General features: G+C 40.9%; 1 protein-coding gene across 13 annotated transcripts in view; it reads left to right on the top strand.

The window, feature by feature from the left end:
* The window catches only part of PRRC2C (proline rich coiled-coil 2C), a 100,974-nt gene that overhangs the window by 60,325 nt on the left and 21,850 nt on the right, over positions 1–18,799 (top strand). For all 13 annotated transcript variants that reach the window (XM_080824244.1, XM_080824240.1, XM_080824234.1 and 10 more), the window contains exons 16-23: positions 294–2,543; positions 5,655–5,863; positions 8,827–8,981; positions 10,022–10,760; positions 11,156–11,241; positions 16,102–16,290; positions 16,443–16,694; positions 18,336–18,428. In XM_080824244.1, the coding sequence (XP_080680370.1) occupies positions 294–2,543; positions 5,655–5,863; positions 8,827–8,981; positions 10,022–10,760; positions 11,156–11,241; positions 16,102–16,290; positions 16,443–16,694; positions 18,336–18,428 (3,973 nt within the window). The remainder of the gene's footprint in view (positions 1–293; positions 2,544–5,654; positions 5,864–8,826; positions 8,982–10,021; positions 10,761–11,155; positions 11,242–16,101; positions 16,291–16,442; positions 16,695–18,335; positions 18,429–18,799) is intronic.

The following is an 18,799-nucleotide window of genomic DNA, read 5'->3' as shown; positions in this document are numbered from 1 at the left end:
CAGTATTTTCTTCTTAGTGTCTAAAGGACACTGTATTATATGTATATACCACATTCTCTTACTCCATTCATCTGTCAGTGGACACTGAGGATTGTTTCTACCTCTTAGCCATTGCGAATAATGCTGCACTAAACTTTTTAAGGAGGCATAAAGATTAGGATCCTTTTTAAATTGTTTTTATGATTAGATCCATCTGTGGTTTATAATTAGAGGGATTATTTTGCTGTACACTTGTGAGAAAGGGCTTGTCTTGGTAGTTATGCTTCTGAATTCTCATATTCTCATTTTTTTAGGTCTGAAGCCCCACGGGATCAGGAACAGGTTACTGCTGCTTATCCTGTAGAACATAGTCAATTAGAGGTTCATCCAAAAGCAGACTTTGTCAGAGAATCCAGTGAGACAGAAGCACAAAAGTTCTTAAGCAGATCTGTGGAAGACGTTAGACCTCGTCATACTGACACAAATAATCAGTCTGCTTGTTTTGATACACCTGATCAAAAAACTATAGCCACTCCTCAGGAAGAGCGGATTTTGGCTGCAGAAAGCCTGCCTGCCCGGAAAAGAAGTGTTTCCCATGGATCTAACCATACCCCAAAATCAGAGGAGCAAAGAAATGACCCATCTGCAAGCATTCCTAAAGTAACCAGCAGATGCCTTGATTCAAAGGAACCAGCAGAAAGGACAGAGGAAAAACCAAAGAAGGATGGCTTTATACGCTCTTCAGAGGGACCAAAACCTGAAAAACTATATAAATCTAAATCAGAAACTCGTTGGGGCCCAAGGCCAAGCTCCAACAGAAGAGAAGAAGGTAACGATAGGCCTGTGAGAAGATCAGGTCCCATTAAAAAACCTATACTTAGGGATATGAAAGAGGAGCGAGAGCAGCGGAAGGAGAAAGAAGGGGAAAAGGGAGAAAAGGTCACTGAAAAAGTTGTGAAGCCTGAAAAGACTGAAAAGAAAGAGCCTCTTCCTCCAGTCCCACCGCCTGCGGCACCGGCTCAGCCACAGTCGGTTCCACCACCACCTCAACCAGAACTGGAGAAACTACCTTCAGCAGAAGCTTCAGCTGTGGTTCAAAAGCCACCTCAAGATGCTGAGAAGCCCTCGGAACCTGTAAGTAGTGTTGAGGTAGAGCCTGTGGCTAAAACTGTAAACCAGCCAACTGTCCCAGCACCAGCAGTTAAAGAAGAAAAACAGCCTGAGAAACTCGGTAGCAAAGACCTTGTTTTAGAGAGGCCTCGACCAGATTCCAGACCCGCAGTTAAAAAAGAATCCACTTTACCCCCTAGGACCTATTGGAAAGAAGCTAGAGATAGAGATTGGTTTCCAGATCAAGGATACAGAGGTCGAGGCCGGGGTGAATACTATTCCAGAGGCCGAAGCTATAGAGGTTCTTACGGAGGGCGCGGCCGGGGTGGGAGAGGGCACGCTCGAGATTATCCTCAGTATAGAGACAATAAGCCACGGACAGAGCATGTGCCCTCAGGACCTCTTCGACAGAGAGAAGAAAGTGAAACACGAAGTGAGAGCTCTGATTTTGAAGTTGTTCCTAAAAGACGACGACAGCGGGGTTCCGAGACCGACACAGACAGTGAGATTCATGAAAGTGCTAGCGACAAGGATAGTTTAAGCAAAGGTAAACTTCCCAAAAGAGAGGAGCGGTCTGAAAACAAAAAGCCTATGAAGCCTCAGTCTTCTTTCAAGCCTGAAAATCACATCCGAGTAGATAACAGACCTCTAGAAAAGCCTTACGTGAGGGATGATGATAAATCTAAACCAGGCTTCCTTCCCAAAGGAGAGCCGACACGGCGAGGCAGAGGGGGAACGTTCAGACGTGGCGGAAGGGATCCTGGAGGCCGGCCGTCTCGCCCTTCCACCTTACGGAGACCTGCGTATAGGGACAATCAGTGGAACCCAAGACAGACAGAAGCTCCTAAACCAGATGACGGAGAGCCACCGAGAAGACATGAGCAATTTATTCCTATACCAGCAGATAAACGACCTCCAAAATTCGAGCGAAAATTTGACCCAGCTCGAGAAAGGCCCCGACGACAGCGTCCTACCCGACCTCCGAGGCAGGATAAGCCACCCCGATTTAGACGTCTGAGAGAGAGAGAGGCTGCTTCCAAGACCAGCGAGGTAGCAGTGCCCACAGATGGCCCCGTTAATAATGTGGTTCAAGAACCAGTTCATCCTGCTGGGGATGTTTCTGGGAACAAGACACCAGACTTATCTAACCAGAACTCTTCAGATCAGGCAAATGAAGAATGGGAAACAGCTTCTGAAAGCAGTGATTTCAATGAGAGGCGTGAGAGAGATGAGAAAAAAAATGCTGATTTGAATGCACAAGCAGTTACAAAGGCCGGAGAGAATGTTTTACCTCCAAAAAGGGAAATAGCAAAGAGAAGTTTTTCTAGCCAGAGGCCTGGTGTAGATCGCCAGAATCGGCGTGGCAACAGTGGTCCTCCCAAATCCGGAAGGAATTTCTCAGGTCCTAGGAATGAAAGGAGAAGTGGTCCACCATCAAAAAGTGGGAAGCGAGGGTGAGTACTTTGTTTTCGCTGTTAATTGCATTCGTACTTGAAAGCTGAACTGAGCCAAGAAGCCAGTCTGTGTGGAGGACCCCAGACATTGGACTCCCCGAAGTTTTTTGTCTCTTCTCAAAGTAATGGTGCTTGAGTGAGAGAGGTTAATGGGTTTCAGGAGTCTTTGCCTTCTAAGTTACCTTTTCCAGAAGAGTCATCTTAAGAATTTGTAGCTTTGGGAGAATGTATACATCTGGGGAGGGACCTGTACAGTGTCTTCCTTTTGGTGAGGTGTTTTTTTTTTGTTTGTTTGTTTGTTTTTGGTAAGTCATCTTACTAATAATGAGCAGCCCTCCTTTTTCAGTTTCTCTTTGCAAAACTCTGGGGCTCCTAGCTGTCTTCTGGGACTTAAATGAATACGTTTTAACCATATGCTTTGTCACTCTGTACTGGTTGCTAGAAGTGAATGTGGAACCTAAGAATAAATTTTATCTTCCTCTTGAGTTGCAGCTACAGTAAATGATCCAGCTGGATAGAGGCCCAGAACTGCCACCAAGGCCACCAGTAACATAAATACCGTTGGATTTCTTTTTTTTAAGATTTTATTTGTTTATTTGACAGACAGAGATCACAAGTAGGCAGAGAGAGAGAGAGGAGGAAGCAGGCTCCTTGCTGAGCAGAGAGCCCGATGTGGGACTCGATCCCAGGACCCTGAGGTCATGACCTGAGCCGAAGACAGAGGCTTTAACCCATTTAGCCACCCAGGCACACCCCCCCACCCGACTCTTGGATTTATTTTTAAACAATTTTCTGAAACTGTGCTAAAGTTTGGTCTGTTTTTTTAAATATTAAAATGTTGTTTATGGTAAACTATTAATTTCTTTAATATTGGGAAAAATTACAGTAGCAGTGTGCCTAGTTATTGTTCATTCATTCTTTCATTCATATATTGGCTAGTTATTAATGTAAGTTCTGGTAACTTACTGCCTGTATAAACTCTGCTTCCTCACTAGTAAAATGGGAGAAAATAATCGTATTTCTAAAAACTAGTGAAGATTAAAGATACGTTGTTTGTGAACTACATAACTTAACGTGGTATATAGTGAACAGCTATTATTATGGTGTTTCCCTAGGTTTTGATCAAATTCCCAGGTTTGCATCCTGGGCTGATAATTTATTCAGGTAATGTATTAATCTCCATTGGTTAGTTGCAGTATATTTAGCATTTCAGGTCACCACACCCATCAACGAAAATATTTTTGCTTTCTGATAACTTAGAAAAAGTTTAGAGAAATAATGCAACTAGTTGTGTTTCCTGAGTACCTTTTTTTTTTTCTTTTTTAAAGATTTTACTTACTTACTTGTCAGAGAGAGGGAGCACAAGCAGGGGGAGCGCAGGCAGAGGGAGAAGCAGGCCTTCCCCACTGAGCAAGGGTCCCGATGTGCAGCTTGATCCCGGGTACCCTGGATCATGACCTGAGCCGAAGGCACTTGACGCTTAATAATCGACTGAGCCACTCAGGTGTCCCTCCTGAGTACCTTCTTAACACAGAATTTGAACCTCTCTTTATTTTTATTTTTTTAAAAAAGATTTTATTTATTTATTTGACAGAGAGAGAGATCACAAGTAGGCAGAGAGGCAGGCAGAGAGAGAGGAGGAAGCAGGCTCCCTGCCAAGCAGAGAGCCCAACACAGGGTTCAGTTCCAGGACCCTGAGATGACCTGAGCTGAAGGCAGAGGCTTAACCCACTGAGCCACCCGGGCGCCCCTGAACCTTTCTTTGAAAGGCCAAAAGAATTAGGATAGCATATGTAGTTACAATGTAGTTATTGACTGTATTAGAGTTTTGAGTAGTAACACTCAACGGAAGTCTTTGTTTCCCCCCCCACCCCAGGGGAAATCCTTTTTTTTTTTTTTTTTTTTTTTAATTTTTTTTTTTAATTTATTTGCCAGAGAGACAGTGAGAGAGAGCATGAGAGGGGAGGTCAGAAGTAGAAATAGACTCCCCGTGGAGCTGGGAGCCCGATGCAGGACTCGATCCCAGGACTCCAGGATCACGACCCAAGCCGAAGGCAGTTGTTTAACCAACTGAGCCACCCAGGTGCCCTCCCCCAGGGGAAATCTTGATCTGGTTTTTATGTAATGTAGATCTCAACAACTTAGCAAGACTTTTGTGTCATGTAGGTAATAACTTTGAATCTACAGAAATATAAATTATTGATTGTAATTAATCTTTTGAAATCTTTTAAAAGAGTCCCATTTAGAAGAAATTATTCTTTAAATGTTTGAGTTCATGCCTTATGTCAAGCACTTAATTAAGTTTTATCTCAAGTGATGCTACTGGCTAAGATGAAAATGAATTTGTAAACCCATTTCCATGATATAATTTCATAAATTAAAAAAAATGCAAGAATAAAATTTGATAGGAAATAAAAGCTATTGGTTTGTGAATTATTTCCATATTTAAAGTGTTTTTGGGGGGGGCACCTGGGTGGCTCAGTGGGTTAAGCCTCTGCCTTCAGCTTAGGTCATGATCTCAGGGTCCTGGGATCTAGCCCCACATCGGGCTCTCTGCTCCACGGGGAGCCTGCTTCTCCCTCTCTCTCTGCCTTCCTCTCTGCCTCCTTGTGATCCCCCTCTCTCTGTCAAATAAATAAAATCTTCAAAAAAAAAGTTTTGTTTTGTATGCTTAACGTTTATGTATCTGAACTTTAAAAAAAAAAACAAACATGTAGTGCAAAAAGAACGCTTTTTAAATTTTTCATATGCTGCCCTGTGTGGAAGAGATTCAGTAACAAATACTTTGGATTAGCTTGGATCACAGGAATTTTCTGCTATAAGCATATTGATTAGCTTATTTATACTATGATAAACACAATAAGAACCTTCAGGGCACAGTTGGAATTCTGGAATTTAATTCCTGGAAAGAAAGTCTACCTCTTTTAATGGGAAGCTCAGTTTTAGTGAAGTTGTACTCTACAAAAGTCCCTAAAGCTTATTGGTTTTAGAGTTAAGAGTGCTCTAGCCTCTGCTGTTTCTTCTTAGGTTAAACTTTAGAAACTGCCAGTGATCGTTTTTCTTCTGTTCGGTTGTGCGGAGGTAGTAGTAACTCAGATTATTTTTTTGTAGGCCATTTGATGACCAGTCTGCAGGCACAGCTGTTGTCGATCCCGTCAATGGCAGCTCTGTACACCATCAGGAAGGAACACCTAATGGTACAGGACAAAAGAACGCTAAAGATTCCACAGGGAAAAAAAGAGAAGACCCCAAATCAGGCCCTAAAAAACCCAAAGAAAAAGTAGATGCGCTGTCACAGTTTGATCTCAACAATTATGCAAGTATGTCTTACGTTCCTTTTATATATATATTATCTGTTGTATTTGAGTTGATACTATAATAAAGTCATTAGAGAAAGAATTGGACCTTCAAGGTCAAGATACAGGCTGATTATGAAATCACTAACTGATATGATGAAGTAAAATAACACCAGTTTTTTAGCCCAGCCTTGAATGTTTGATAAAGTTCTCATTAAAGATAATCTGCAGGGTTTCACTATTCTTCATAGAAAAGGAGAAAATTAACCACCCACCTTGCAAACAGGTGTAGGAAAGCATAGACGACTAAAGAGGATGCTTAAGTCTATCTGTGCGTGTGCTTTACCTTCTGTGAAAGAAATGTCAACCTCAGTGACTTATGCCCTTGATAAAATTGCTATCTCAGATACGGTACTAGAGCATACTAGAATGGGAGGCAGCGTTGGTCTGGTTAAGTACTTTCAGTAGCCGTGAAGTAACAGGATATGAAATGCAAAGGGTTAACACAAGCAACAAGAAAAGATTTGTTGTAGAAGTTAACAAGGAGTATGTATGAGAAGGCACTTAAACATGTAAAAATGCACTGTTTGCCATTCATTCAGATAGACTTAAGCTGGAAATACTGTGTAAAATTGAGATGTACTAAGACCAGACAGAAAGTTTTATTGGGAAAGTTAGGTTAGGTACTACTATTCCAGTATTAAAAATAAAGATGAGAATTTTCATCTAGTTAATGGTTATTTAAATTTACAAAGTTTGATTTGGGCTCAGGACCTTGGCAGTATTATTTCTAGGCCGGTCGTTCTCAACGTGTGGTCCCCAGACCATCAGTATCACCTAGAAATTTGTAAGAAATTCAGAATCTTGGCCCCTACCTCAGACCTGCTGAATCAGAAAGCCTTGGAGCAGTCTGTGTTTTAATGAAGTTGTCCAGTAATTCTGATGCACACAAATGTTTGAGAACTGTTGTTCTAGAATACCCTTTTAGGATTCACATGGGAAAGAAAGAAACTTAGCTTAATTGCGCATTTCAGAATTTTTAATTCGATTATGTGGAGCAGTCGTTCTCAGCAGGAGGGCTTCTGTACCCCAGCGGCCACTCAGCAATCTCTGGAGACAGTTTTGATTGTCACACCGTGGGGCTCGCTGCTGCTGACAGACTAGTAGGTGTAGGTCAGGGACGCTGCTAAGCATCCGAGAGTGCACAGGGTGGGCACCCTGGTGCTGGCAGTGCTGACATTGGAGAGCCCTGATTCAGAGAACAGAGTAGACCCATGGCAAGCTTGGATGCCAGCCTTATGGTGGTCCATAGAGAAAGGAGAGTTTAAACTCCACATTTCTAAAATGGCAAATGAAGATTACAGAAGTCCACAAAACATTGTCTTCCCAAATAACTTTACCAGTGGAATTCAGGGGTGCCTGGGGGGCTCATTCCGTTAAGCATGAACTCTTGATTTTGGCTCAGGTCATGATCTCAGGGTCCTGAAATTGAGCCTTCTGGAGCTCTGCACTGAGCACAACGTCTGCTTGTCTCTCTCCCTCTCCCTGTTTGCACGTGCCGTGTGCACCCTTTCTCTCTCTCTCTCATAAATAAATCTTTTTTTTTTTTAAAGGAGTGAAGCCAGTTTTAATATTTATGATTTGTTTTCTTGTCATTGTTTGCATAAATGCACATTTTTAGCTATTTAGAGAGAATTGTTTTCAGGTGGATTCTCTATGAACTACTCTGTAATAATACTCTTTTGCCATCCCTCACAAGTTATCACCATCCTAAGTTGTATGTGTATGTACCATTCCCAAGCAAGTAACTAATTTTATTGTGTGTTCCCCAGTTAAGATGTATAGTATTTGCAAAATTGGAATAATTTATCTGAATTGCCTCACCCTTTTCTTATATTTATTTTGGAAACATCATACTTGCAGCCACAAGTTTCATTGCCTGGACTATTTTAGTTTTGCTTTTAAACATTAAATTTAAGGGATCTAGATTTCTTATATTCACTGGGTTGTATGATTTTTTCTTTTAAGATTTTTATTTATTTGACAGAGATCACAAGTAGGCAGAGAGACAGAGAGAGGGAGAGAGAGAGAGAGAGGAGGAAGCAGGCTCCCCACTAAGCAGAGAGCCTGATGCGGTGCTCGATCCCAGGACCCTGGGATCATGACCCGAGCTAAAGGCAGAGGCTTTTACCCACTGAGCCACCCAGGCACCCCTGGGTTGTATGATTTTAAGAAGATAGGCTGAATAATTGTTAGTTGGACAGTGAGTTGAAGATACGTCTTGAGTTATTCATCTGCTAGGTTATTACAACATTTGTATATCTATGCCATTTTATGTTCATATAGAACTTTCACATATATTTCATTTATTTTTAACAACTATATACTGTAAACAAGTGGTCTACATTGAGTAGTTATTTAGAGTCATAAGACCAGCTTGGTTATTCACCAACTCTCCTTTAGCATATCGGCTTCCCAGAGTTTATTTCATCCTTAAAAAGGTGAAACAGTAGTAATACCCACCTCTTAGAATGGTTAGATGCAAATGAAGTAAAGTGCTGTGTAGATCTTTATAGCACAATACAGATCTGATGCTGGGAAAGTAGAGGTTAAGCAATTCGACTAAGATAGTATGGATGATACTAAGTTGTGTTTGTTTTGTTTTTTGATACTGACTTATAAAAGACATCACTGCTATATTACTGAAGGAAAGAAAGATAAATATCATTCGAAGCACTTCAAAAAGTCAGACGACTTTTTTAAAGCTTGTTTATGGGAATCTTTTTTTATGTCTGTGTATTCTTTTCAAATCTTACTATTAAATGGCCATTGTGTGGTATGTGAATTGGGTTATAATGTGAATTATAAGAACTAGGTTTTTGTCTTGTCTTTTTTTCTTTTTTTAATTGCTACTGAACTAAACGTTTCTGTTTATCTTTTCAGTTGAAAAAATACATAGCATTTTAAATCTTTTCCTATACCCATAGGTGTTGTTATAATTGATGACCATCCTGAAGTAACAGTAGTTGAAGACCCCCAGTCAAATTTGAATGATGACGGTTTTACTGAAGTGGTTTCCAAAAAACAACAAAAACGTTTACAGGATGAAGAACGTCGAAAGAAGGAAGAACAAATCATACAGGTTTAGTGTTTTAGTTTGTTACTAGTTATTTACATGGTTGCCTAGAATATAGTAACAAGTAGTTACGGTCTCTCTCCATCTATAATGTCAAGGTTACATTTATTCAAGTGTTCAGAATGACTTTATTTTCACAACTTTAAGCTTTTTACCCAGAATTGAGGTAAATTTTAAATAGAATATAGTCACTGTAGCTCACATCTTCACTTTAATTCAAGAATTCATTTTTCAGTTCTGGTCATCTTATCAGAGTTAGAGTTAATTTTAAGTTATCTTGGAAATCTAATGAGGACAGCTGCCATGATCTAATAAATTACAGATTCTTTACCTACAAAGATTTTTATTATAATCTAAATTAGTTCATTTAAACACACAGAATGAATCAATATTAGTTATTCCATTTAAATCAACGCAAACACCCATTTTGCTAAATGCCGACACAGGATAAAAATAAGTAAAATACATAGATAATAGCGATAACAAGCCCTAAAGGATGAAAAGCCTCAAAAACAAAGAAACACTATAAAAATCTTATGTGAGCGGTACTTCTAAGTTCAATCAAATATAGACCCTGGGACTAGATATTTTTAGCAGTCATTCATTGATTCATTTGTTTGTTTATTCATTTATTTTGGAAGGTAAAAATAGTGCATAAATCCTGTATAGCGCAACACCCACAGATGAATGTTTCTGTGGTAAACATGAGTGAAGTTGGTAAGTAGCTTTTTGTCAGATTGGGTCAGATTTTGCTGCCAAATGAATTCATTGAGAAATTCCTTCCAATATTTAAATTTTAGAATTATGGAGGAGAGATTGTGGAACCATTTATGAAGAATGTATAATACATATTCGTCATTTTCTCCCCGTAGCATCTTGGTTTTCATAACTTAAAGTCTCCTTAGCAGCCTTGACATTTTTGCTCTGTTGAGTACCTATTTTGAAAAGTAAAGGAGCTAAACTAGTAGATCTTGTCAGAGACTGTACTCATGAACTGTTCTTTCAGTTACATTATTGACAAAAATGGTTCCTACCAATTTTTTAAGGTCTGGAACAAAAAGAATGCAAATGAGAAAGGAAGAAGTCAGACTTCGAAGCTTCCTCCACGGTTTGCCAAAAAGCAGGCTACGGGAACTCAGCAGGCCCCGGCCTCAGTCCCGGCCCCGGCTCCGGCCTCAGCCCCAGCCCCAGTCCTCACCTCGGCGTCAGCTCCTCTCCCGACCTCAGCCTCAACCCCACTTCCGCCCTCCACCTCCGCTGCAGCCACAGTCTCTTCTTCAGCTCCAGCTCCAAACCCTGTCCTAACCTCAGCTTCATCCCCAGCCTCTGTCCCCATCCTTGCCTCAGCCTCAGTTCCTATCCTCGCTTCAGCCCTAGCCCCAACTTCAGCTTCAGCTCCCACCCCAGCCGCCTCAGCCCCAGGAGCCCCCGCGCCGGCCACCCCAGCCCCTGTTCCAACCCCGACCCCAGCCCCAGCACCTACCCTAGTCGCTGCCCCAGCTTCAGCCCCAGCCCTGGTCCCAGTCCCTGCCCCAGCCCCCAGTGCACCAGCCCAGACTCAGGGACAGACTCATAAACCAGTCCAGAGCCCACTACAGACAACCCAGTCTTCAAAACAGCCACCACCTTCGATTAGACTACCTTCGGCTCAGACGCCTAACGGCACGGATTACGTAGCCACGGGAAAGTCCATCCAGACCTCACAGTCACATGGCACATTGACAACTGAATTATGGGATAACAAGGTGGCCCCACCAGCTGTGCTGAATGACATCTCAAAGAAGTGTAAGTTCACCAGAGAAGTGAAGGATGGGGTATGGCATGAGAATGTTGGGGTTTGTTTCCAGTTGTATTTGTGTACTCGGTATGTTTTTTCCTAGCCACTTCCTTTTTTTTTTAGGAAGAAGCAGTAATAGTAATTTTTCTCTTCACTTCTTTTTTTAAAACCTTTGTTTCTAGAGCAGATGTCTTATACTTTTAATGGCATATTTTATGGGCACGATTTTGTGTTGATTAAAAAAATACACTGTTTGCTGGGGGAGCTTATATTTGTCTCTAAGTGTATTGTAAAAATCTTCTTTTTGTTGTCTAGCTGCCATTAAAGGAAAAGGTTAAGTACCTTAGGGATTATTAGCCTCTAAATTTTAATGGTTGCGTTTCCCATGATTTCTTCTTTCCAGTGGGTCCCATTAGTCCACCACAGCCTCCGTCAGTCAGTGCGTGGAATAAGCCCCTAACGTCGTTTGGATCAGCTGCTTCATCAGAGGTAGGAGTGGACTTCACAGTGGCCTTGGCGGTGTTAGCGTAGCAGTTTCCTTCCATAGTTTCTCACACTTGAGTGTGCGTCACGGTCACCTTGGGCAGCTTGTTAGAGTAGATTGCTGAGACTCCTGCCCGGCGCTTCCGTCTCATTAGGTCTGACTGAGGCCCAAGTACATGTCTAACAAGTTCCCAAGTGATATTATTGCTGCTGGAGCTCTACCTATAGAGGCTGCTTTTCACCTTTAGACATAACAAGGTTAACATTTTTTTAATTCAAGTCTCAGTAAAAGTGCTTGTGAAAAAAAAAAATGCTTGTGATACAGAGAATAAAGTGCAGTTACTACTTTTTTGACTTTTCTACCATGTTTTTAGCTTGAATAATTAGACAATATCATTACTTAGAAGCAGAGTTTACAGGAAGTTCAACATAATTTCTCGAATGTGCAGTGTTGGTAAGTTAGCAGTTTTTCACTTACTCATTGAACAAAAATTTCTTGAGCACGTGTGATATACCAGGCAGTTTTCTAACACATGGGCTTACAAAACAGGGAGAGAGTGTGATAAAAATGGACAAAAAGCTCTGCAGTCAGGGGGCTTCCGTTGTAGATGGGGTGGGGGGAGGGGTGAGCCACTAATAAATACCATCTACTGTTAAATGGGTCAGTGCTGAGGAGGAAAGCAAAGTAGGGAAGGTACCTAAGAAGTTTCTCAAGGGATCTGGAGACAATTTAAAATAGGTTGGCCAAGATGTGCCCCTTAGGTGATGTTTGATCAGAGAGCATGCTACTGAAATTTCTGAGGAAGAGTGAATTCTTGGTTCAGAGACTAACAAATACAGAGGCCCCAAGAGAGAGGCATGGCTGGTGCGTTTGGGAAAGATCAGGGAGTTCTGTGTGGCTGTAGTGAAGTTAGGGGATGGAAAGAGAGCAGATGAAGCTGGAGGGAGGGATAACGGAGCATCGACCGTACTGGGCCTCGGGGAGGTGTAGGAACACAGTAAGTAGTGTTGAGCACAAGAATAGCAGGACCTGACTTTTTCTCAGATGATGATTCTGAGTTAAGACTAGTCCGTGGATGGCAACGAGTAGAAGGTAGGATGGTGTCATAATAATCAAATAATGGTAACTTAGACCAGGGAGATGGCATTAAAGGTGATAAGAAGACTTGAAGGTAGAGCTGACAAATACTGAGCGATTAAACATAGTATGTGTGGGGCGCCTGGGTGGCTCAGTGGGTTAAAGCCTCTGCCTTTGGCTCAGGTCGTGATCCCGGAGTCCTGGGATCGAGCCCTGCATCGGGTTCTCTGCTCAGCGGGGAGTCTGCTTCCCCCTCTCTCTCTGCCTGCGTCTCTGCCTACTTGTGATCTCTGTCAAATAAATAAATAAAATCTTAAAGAAAAAATAAACAGTATGTAAAAAAGAACACGATTTATCTCCCAAGTTTTTGACTTGAGGAGCAAGAAGAATAGAGTTGTCATCAATCGTGATTGGAAGCTATAATATGGATCTGCAGTGAGGGAGAATATAAGGGGCATGTTGTTAGGTTCAGAGTGTTCCTTACACATCTAAGTGGAGCTGCTGGGTAGGTTGTTAGATGGAAGAGTCTGTAGTTCATTGGAGATGATCTAGTTTGGAGACCTGAATTTCACAGCTGTTGATTAGATGGGCTTAAAATGAGTGAGTTGAATGAGACCACCAAGGAAGAGTGGTTAGAAGAGAGAAGAAAATCCGAGGCTAAGTCCTAAGCCTTTCCCATTTGGCCATGTGGGGGTGGGAAAAGGGTTCTCAAATCTCAATGAAGGGTGAGTTGAAAGGAGGAAGAAATTAAGTGTGTCAGAGTCTGCTGGGTGGTCAGGTAAGTTAGGCCTGAGAACTGGAGCTGATAATGTGGTCCCTGGTGACTTTGACAAGAGCAGTGTCCGCGGGGCAGGAGGCACAAAAGCCTGGTTAGAGCGAATGTAAGAGAAAGTGGGAGGAAAGATGCATATAGAGAACTTAGAGAAAGTAGTTTGGCTGTGAGGGGGAGCAGAGACACGTGACAATAGATAAAAAGTACAGTTTTTTAAAAATTTAAAGACGTCGTTCAAGAAGTCTTCCTGCTGCCCCTGCCCCACTTCAGCTTTTTGACTTAGGTCTGGAGAAGACCTCAGCAGCTGTTTTAAAAGTTCTACAGGGGGGCGCCTGGGTGGCTCAGTGGGTTAAAGCCTCTGCTTTCGGCTCAGGTCATGATCCCAGGGTCCTGGGATCGAGCCCCACATCGGGCTCTCTGCTTGGCGGGGAGCCTGCTTCCTCCTCTCTCTCCCTGCCTGCCTCTCTTGCCTACTTGTGATCTGTCAAATAAATAAATAAAATCTTTAAAAAAAAAAAAAGTTCTACAGGGATCTCAAGTAAAATACGGAATCACTACATTCAGTGTTTAGGATCCTCCGTTTAGTCATTTTTCTTCTGCCTGTTGGTGTTGACACCAGGATTAAGTGTAGCATTTCTTACATAGGTATGTCATGCTGATAGTGAAGGATGAAGTGGAAAGCTTGTTTCTTTGTTTTGGATGGGTGCACTGGATTTAATGAATTTATTTAAATGTCTAGTCCCAGTTTTTAAATTGACGGTATAGGAATAATGATTTCTCAGCACTCTCAGCTGCCAGATTTCTGTTGGGAAGGTTCTACTACGGGTTTGCAATACTGAAAGAATGCTCACATCTGCCTTCAGCCGGTTGGAGAAGGAAATTACTTTGGTGGGATCTCATCTTTCTCACACACATCTTTCTTCATCCTCTCTGTGTTCTTTATGTTTTCTGGGTAAAATGTGATTGTTTTTTGGTGGACGTTCATTGCGCATGATTTTGGAATATTGCCTCATGGTGAGCTTCAGAGCTAGCAAAGTTACGTTTCAGTTTTAATTCATTTCAAAGAATGGAAGGTATTCCTTGGTGGGACTTCTTAAATTACTCTAGTGAAATACATTCCTTAGTGATTGTTTTGTTCAGTGCAGTGAGTGTTAGATACACTGGATAGTCTCACAAAGATTGATAATATATGATCTGAGCTCTATTATCCTTCCTTGTGTTATGTGTATTTTGTACACTTTTTTTGTTTCAAAGGATACAGTATTTTTCCTAAAACTAACATTCTCTACTAGTTCTATTAACTGTCTGCCTATTTTTTAATTTCTTTGAACTATTTGTAACTCCTTGTTTCTCTACATAGTCAGTGGGTTTGATTACGGTTTCACTTTTCTGATACTAACTGTACATTTATACTGAACTATCTACAGAATTTCAGCATTGACTAAAGCAAATAGAGATTTTTATTCTAAGTTACATAAGTAATGTTTGCCTGTATTTAAAAGAGAATGTTCAGATACTAAAAATAAGTTTGAATGACATGGCCTGTCCATAATGTTGACATTGTTACACTGATAAATTTAATAGTAACCTTACACAGTAATTGATACTCTGAGTTCAGGGATGCTGAAACTAATACGAAGCAATGATATGATTATGAGACCAAAGCCTGAAGTTAAACTTTGTCCCAAGTTTTGTCTGTTTATTTCTGAAAATGTTAAGTAATTGTTACAAACACCTCTGGCTTATAAAATTGTATTGTCTAGCTTTCTCTTAGTTCATTTTCTACTACTGCTTTTAATACCTGCCATGTTCCAGCCTCACTAAACTTTTTTTTTTTTTCTTTTTAATTCTTAACCTCTGCAGGAGGTGTTTGCTCAGCCAGAATCGCTTCCTGCTGATTTTGTCTTGTAGATTGAGTCTCAGTGTGATGTCCTCAGGACCTTTTTCTATCAATCTCAAGTGGCTTAAGCATACTTTGATTTTTGCATATCCCTCATTTGATTTTCTAGTTGTTCATTTTCTCCATTCACTATAATGCAACTTCTGCAAGTTAGATTCTTAGAGTCTATCTGGATCAGTGCCTAGCACAAAGAAGATGCCACATAAATTAACAGTTTAATTAGATTCTTAAGGTGTGTGCACTTCATTACCAATCACAGAGTATTTTAATGGACATTGTTTTCATTTTATTTCCGTGTATACTTTTTTAAAAGTAGGTGACACTGGGGATGCCTGGGTGGCTTAATGGGTTAAGCCTCTGTCTTTGCCCCAGGTCATGATCTCAGGGTCTTGGGATGGAGCCCCGCATCATCATCAGGCTCTCTGCTCAGCGGGGAGGCTGCTTCGCCTGCCTCTCTGCCTACTTCTCTGTCAAATAAATAAATAAAATCTTTTTTAAAAATTATTAAAAAATTTTTTAAAAGTAGGTGACACTGGTGTTGCTATCTTCTCTCCCTCGTTCATTCATCTGTTGATTTGTTGCTGGTGCTATCTTTGTTGCTTTTACTTTTGTCTTAAAGGAGCAAACAGCTTGAGGCTATTTGCTCATGGTGAAACTCATGACACATTAAGCCAGGATTTCAAAAATTTAAGTCTTGGGGGCCTTGGTGGCTCAGTCAGTTGAGCGTCTGGCTCTTGATTTCAGCTCAGGTCGTGGTCTCTGGATCCTGGTGTCACCGGGCTCCCTGCTCAGTTTAGAGTCTGCTTCTGTCTTCCTCCCTCTCCCTCGGCTGCTCCCCCGACTCCTGTTTTCGTGCAAGTGTGGTCTGTGTGTCTCTCTCAGATAAATAAACCTTTAAAAATAAATAAATCAAAACTTAAATGTTCTCCTAGTTTTCATTTTACTCCTTTTTGGTACAGATCAGTAGTGGCTAAAGGAAAGTTTCTCAAAACATGATCAGTGTCCATTAATACATAGATCCTCCCGTTGTACTATTGAAATACAGGCTACTACATCATTCAGTCATATTTGAATTCTGTTTGCTTAGATAAGCAAGTTTTAAAATACTCTTTCTAGGGAACAAAAAATGGTCAAGAAAGTGGAGTTGAAATTGGAATTGACACAATTCAGTTTGGTGCTCCAGCTTCGAATGGGAATGAAAATGAAATTGTGCCTGTACTCTCGGAAAAAACGACTGACAAGATAGCGGAACCTAAAGAACAGCGGCAGAAACAGCCACGGGCGGGCCCTATCAAAGCCCAGAAGGTAGATTATAATTCATACTCCATCCAGGTAGAACTGTATGAAAGCCACTGACACTTTAGTGGGACAGCTAGTGGTGGTTTTGAAATTGAATTTAGTTTTCAGTGAGTGTCTTTGATCATAATACCTTTTTGTCATAAGCACTGAATTTTTAGCTTCCAGATTTGAGTCCGGTAGAAAATAAAGAACATAAACCAGGTCCTATTGGAAAAGAACGTTCATTAAAAAATAGAAAAGTAAAAGATGCCCAACAGGTGGAGCCAGAAGGACAAGAGAAACCAAGCCCCGCTGCAGTCAGAAGCCCAGACCCGGTAACAACCAAGGAAAGCAAAGCCGTTGCGGAAATGTCTACGGAAATAGGAGCGATGCTTTCGGTGTCGTCCACAGAGTACGGCGCTGACGTGAAGGTAGGCAGCACGCGGTGGCCACGGGTTCGGGTGGTGCAGACCACGTTAAAAGGGAGTGGGGAAATAGGAGCAGCACTCGTTCTTCCTGTTCTCCTCTTTCTTTTATTTTGGCTTGAGGCATAGAATTCTGTAAAATATCTGGGTGATTATTTTTGCAGAGAATGTTTTATTTCATCGTACACATTTGTGGTCTAAAGAAATTTCTTAAAGTAAAATATTTCTTCATGTGAAAATCCATACTTTTTATTTTTTTTAAGATTATTTATTTATTTATTTGACAGAGAGAGCACAAGTAGGCGGGCGGGGGGGGGGGGAGCAGGCTCCCCGCTGAACGGAGAGCCCGATGCGGCCTGGATCCCAGGACCCTGAGATCACGACCTGAGCTTAAGGCTGGGCCTTAACCCACTGAGCCACCCAGGCACCTGTGAAAATCTGTACTCTTACAGTTTGAAGTGAAAAATATGTATATAGGATTAGAATGATTTTTCTTGGGTTTACAGGCTTTGGAAAGATTGCTCTAGATTTTTATTTTGTTAGTGGAGTTACAGTGGTGTCTTATCTTGCCCACTAGTGAGATTTTCAAGTCAGGAACTAAGAGTAAATTTTCAGTAACTGCAGTATAGGCAGTTTTCTTCCAGGGTTGGAATAGATCATTGTTTCATTGGTTGAGCACCAGAGGAAATAACTGACTTGAATTTAGGGACCACATTGAATGAAAAGTGCATATCTTTAAAAATAATCATTAAGGTAAGATGCAAAAGATACACTGAGTGACTTATGTGGACTAACATGTGTGGGAATAGCGAAATTTATATCTGCCATTTTATGTTCACTCTGGTACATATTGAAAAGAAAGGTAAGTAGGAACTTTAATGTTATTTGACTATTTTTCTCTTTTAATTGCTATATAAACAATATATGTAAATAAAAAACTCTTACTATCCACCTCTGCCATATTTAAAGAAGAGATTCATGATGATAAATTTATCCTAAAATCTAATTGCAGCAACTGCCATCTTGACATTCATTTATCTGTGTTGTATTTTGAAGAGAATAAAAAATCAGTAGTTGAAAGTAAGCTATAAATTATGAGCCACACAGAGTTCTTTTAGTAACCCACTGAATTAAATAGTTGGTACTTTTGGCAGCCTCCTAGTACAGTGCAATGTGTATATATATATTTTAAAGATTTTATTTATTTATTTGACAGAAATCACAAGTAGGCAGAGAGGCAGGCAGAGGTGGGGGAAGCAGGCTTCCTGATGAGCAGAGAGCCTGATGCAGGACTCAGTCCCAGGACCCTGAGCCACAGGCAGAGGCTTTAACCCACTGAGCCACTCAGGAGTCCCTGTATTTAAATTTTTAAAAAATGTTTTAATTGAAGTATAGTTGACATACAATACAGCAATGCATTTAAAAAAAATGTACAGGACCCGGCAGCTGAAAGGTTACCACTTCCATGATGAGTCCACATTTCTTTCATCACAGTGTTGGTCTTTTAAGATTTGAGTCAGTTGAGTCTTAAGATCTGTTCTCCTCTCCGGCTTTCCTCCAGACCAACTTTACAGCTATTAGGCTGCCATTAGAAAGTGAGTCATTAATTTAGTTTACAATGTATTTTTTTCTATTGCTACTCCACAGGAGTCTGTGACAGACTATACTACACCTTCCTCTTCTCTGCCCAACACTGTGGCTACTAATAATGCAAAGATGGAGGATACTTTGGTTAATAATGTAAGTAATCAACCTCAAATGTGAAAAGTGTGGTTAGGAACCTGGCTGTTATTATCTAATACATTGTGTGTGACCAGTATTTAATTCTTCTCTGGGAAAGGGCTGTAGTGAACTTGCATTTTGAAGCACTAATAATTAGCAAAAATAGTCAAAACTTAGGCTCAGTTTTGTAAGTACTAATCCTGTTAACCTGGTTTGGTAAGAATTTTTGTTCTTCCCATCCACATTCTGCAAGTTCAGTAATTTATTTTATTGATAATTTTGTTCTTAAATGAAACCTTCTTACAGTGCAGTGAAAACTCCCTCAATACAGAAAGCAATCAGGGTGTTGCCAAGAATTTAGGGATTTCTTTTTGACCTAAAAAAAACTT

Source organism: Martes martes (assembly GCF_963455335.1).
Source record: "Martes martes genome assembly, chromosome: 15".
Lineage (NCBI taxonomy): Eukaryota > Metazoa > Chordata > Mammalia > Carnivora > Mustelidae > Martes > Martes martes.
The sequence above is the reverse complement of the archived record's forward strand: the minus strand, read 5'-3'. Positions and strand labels throughout refer to the sequence as shown.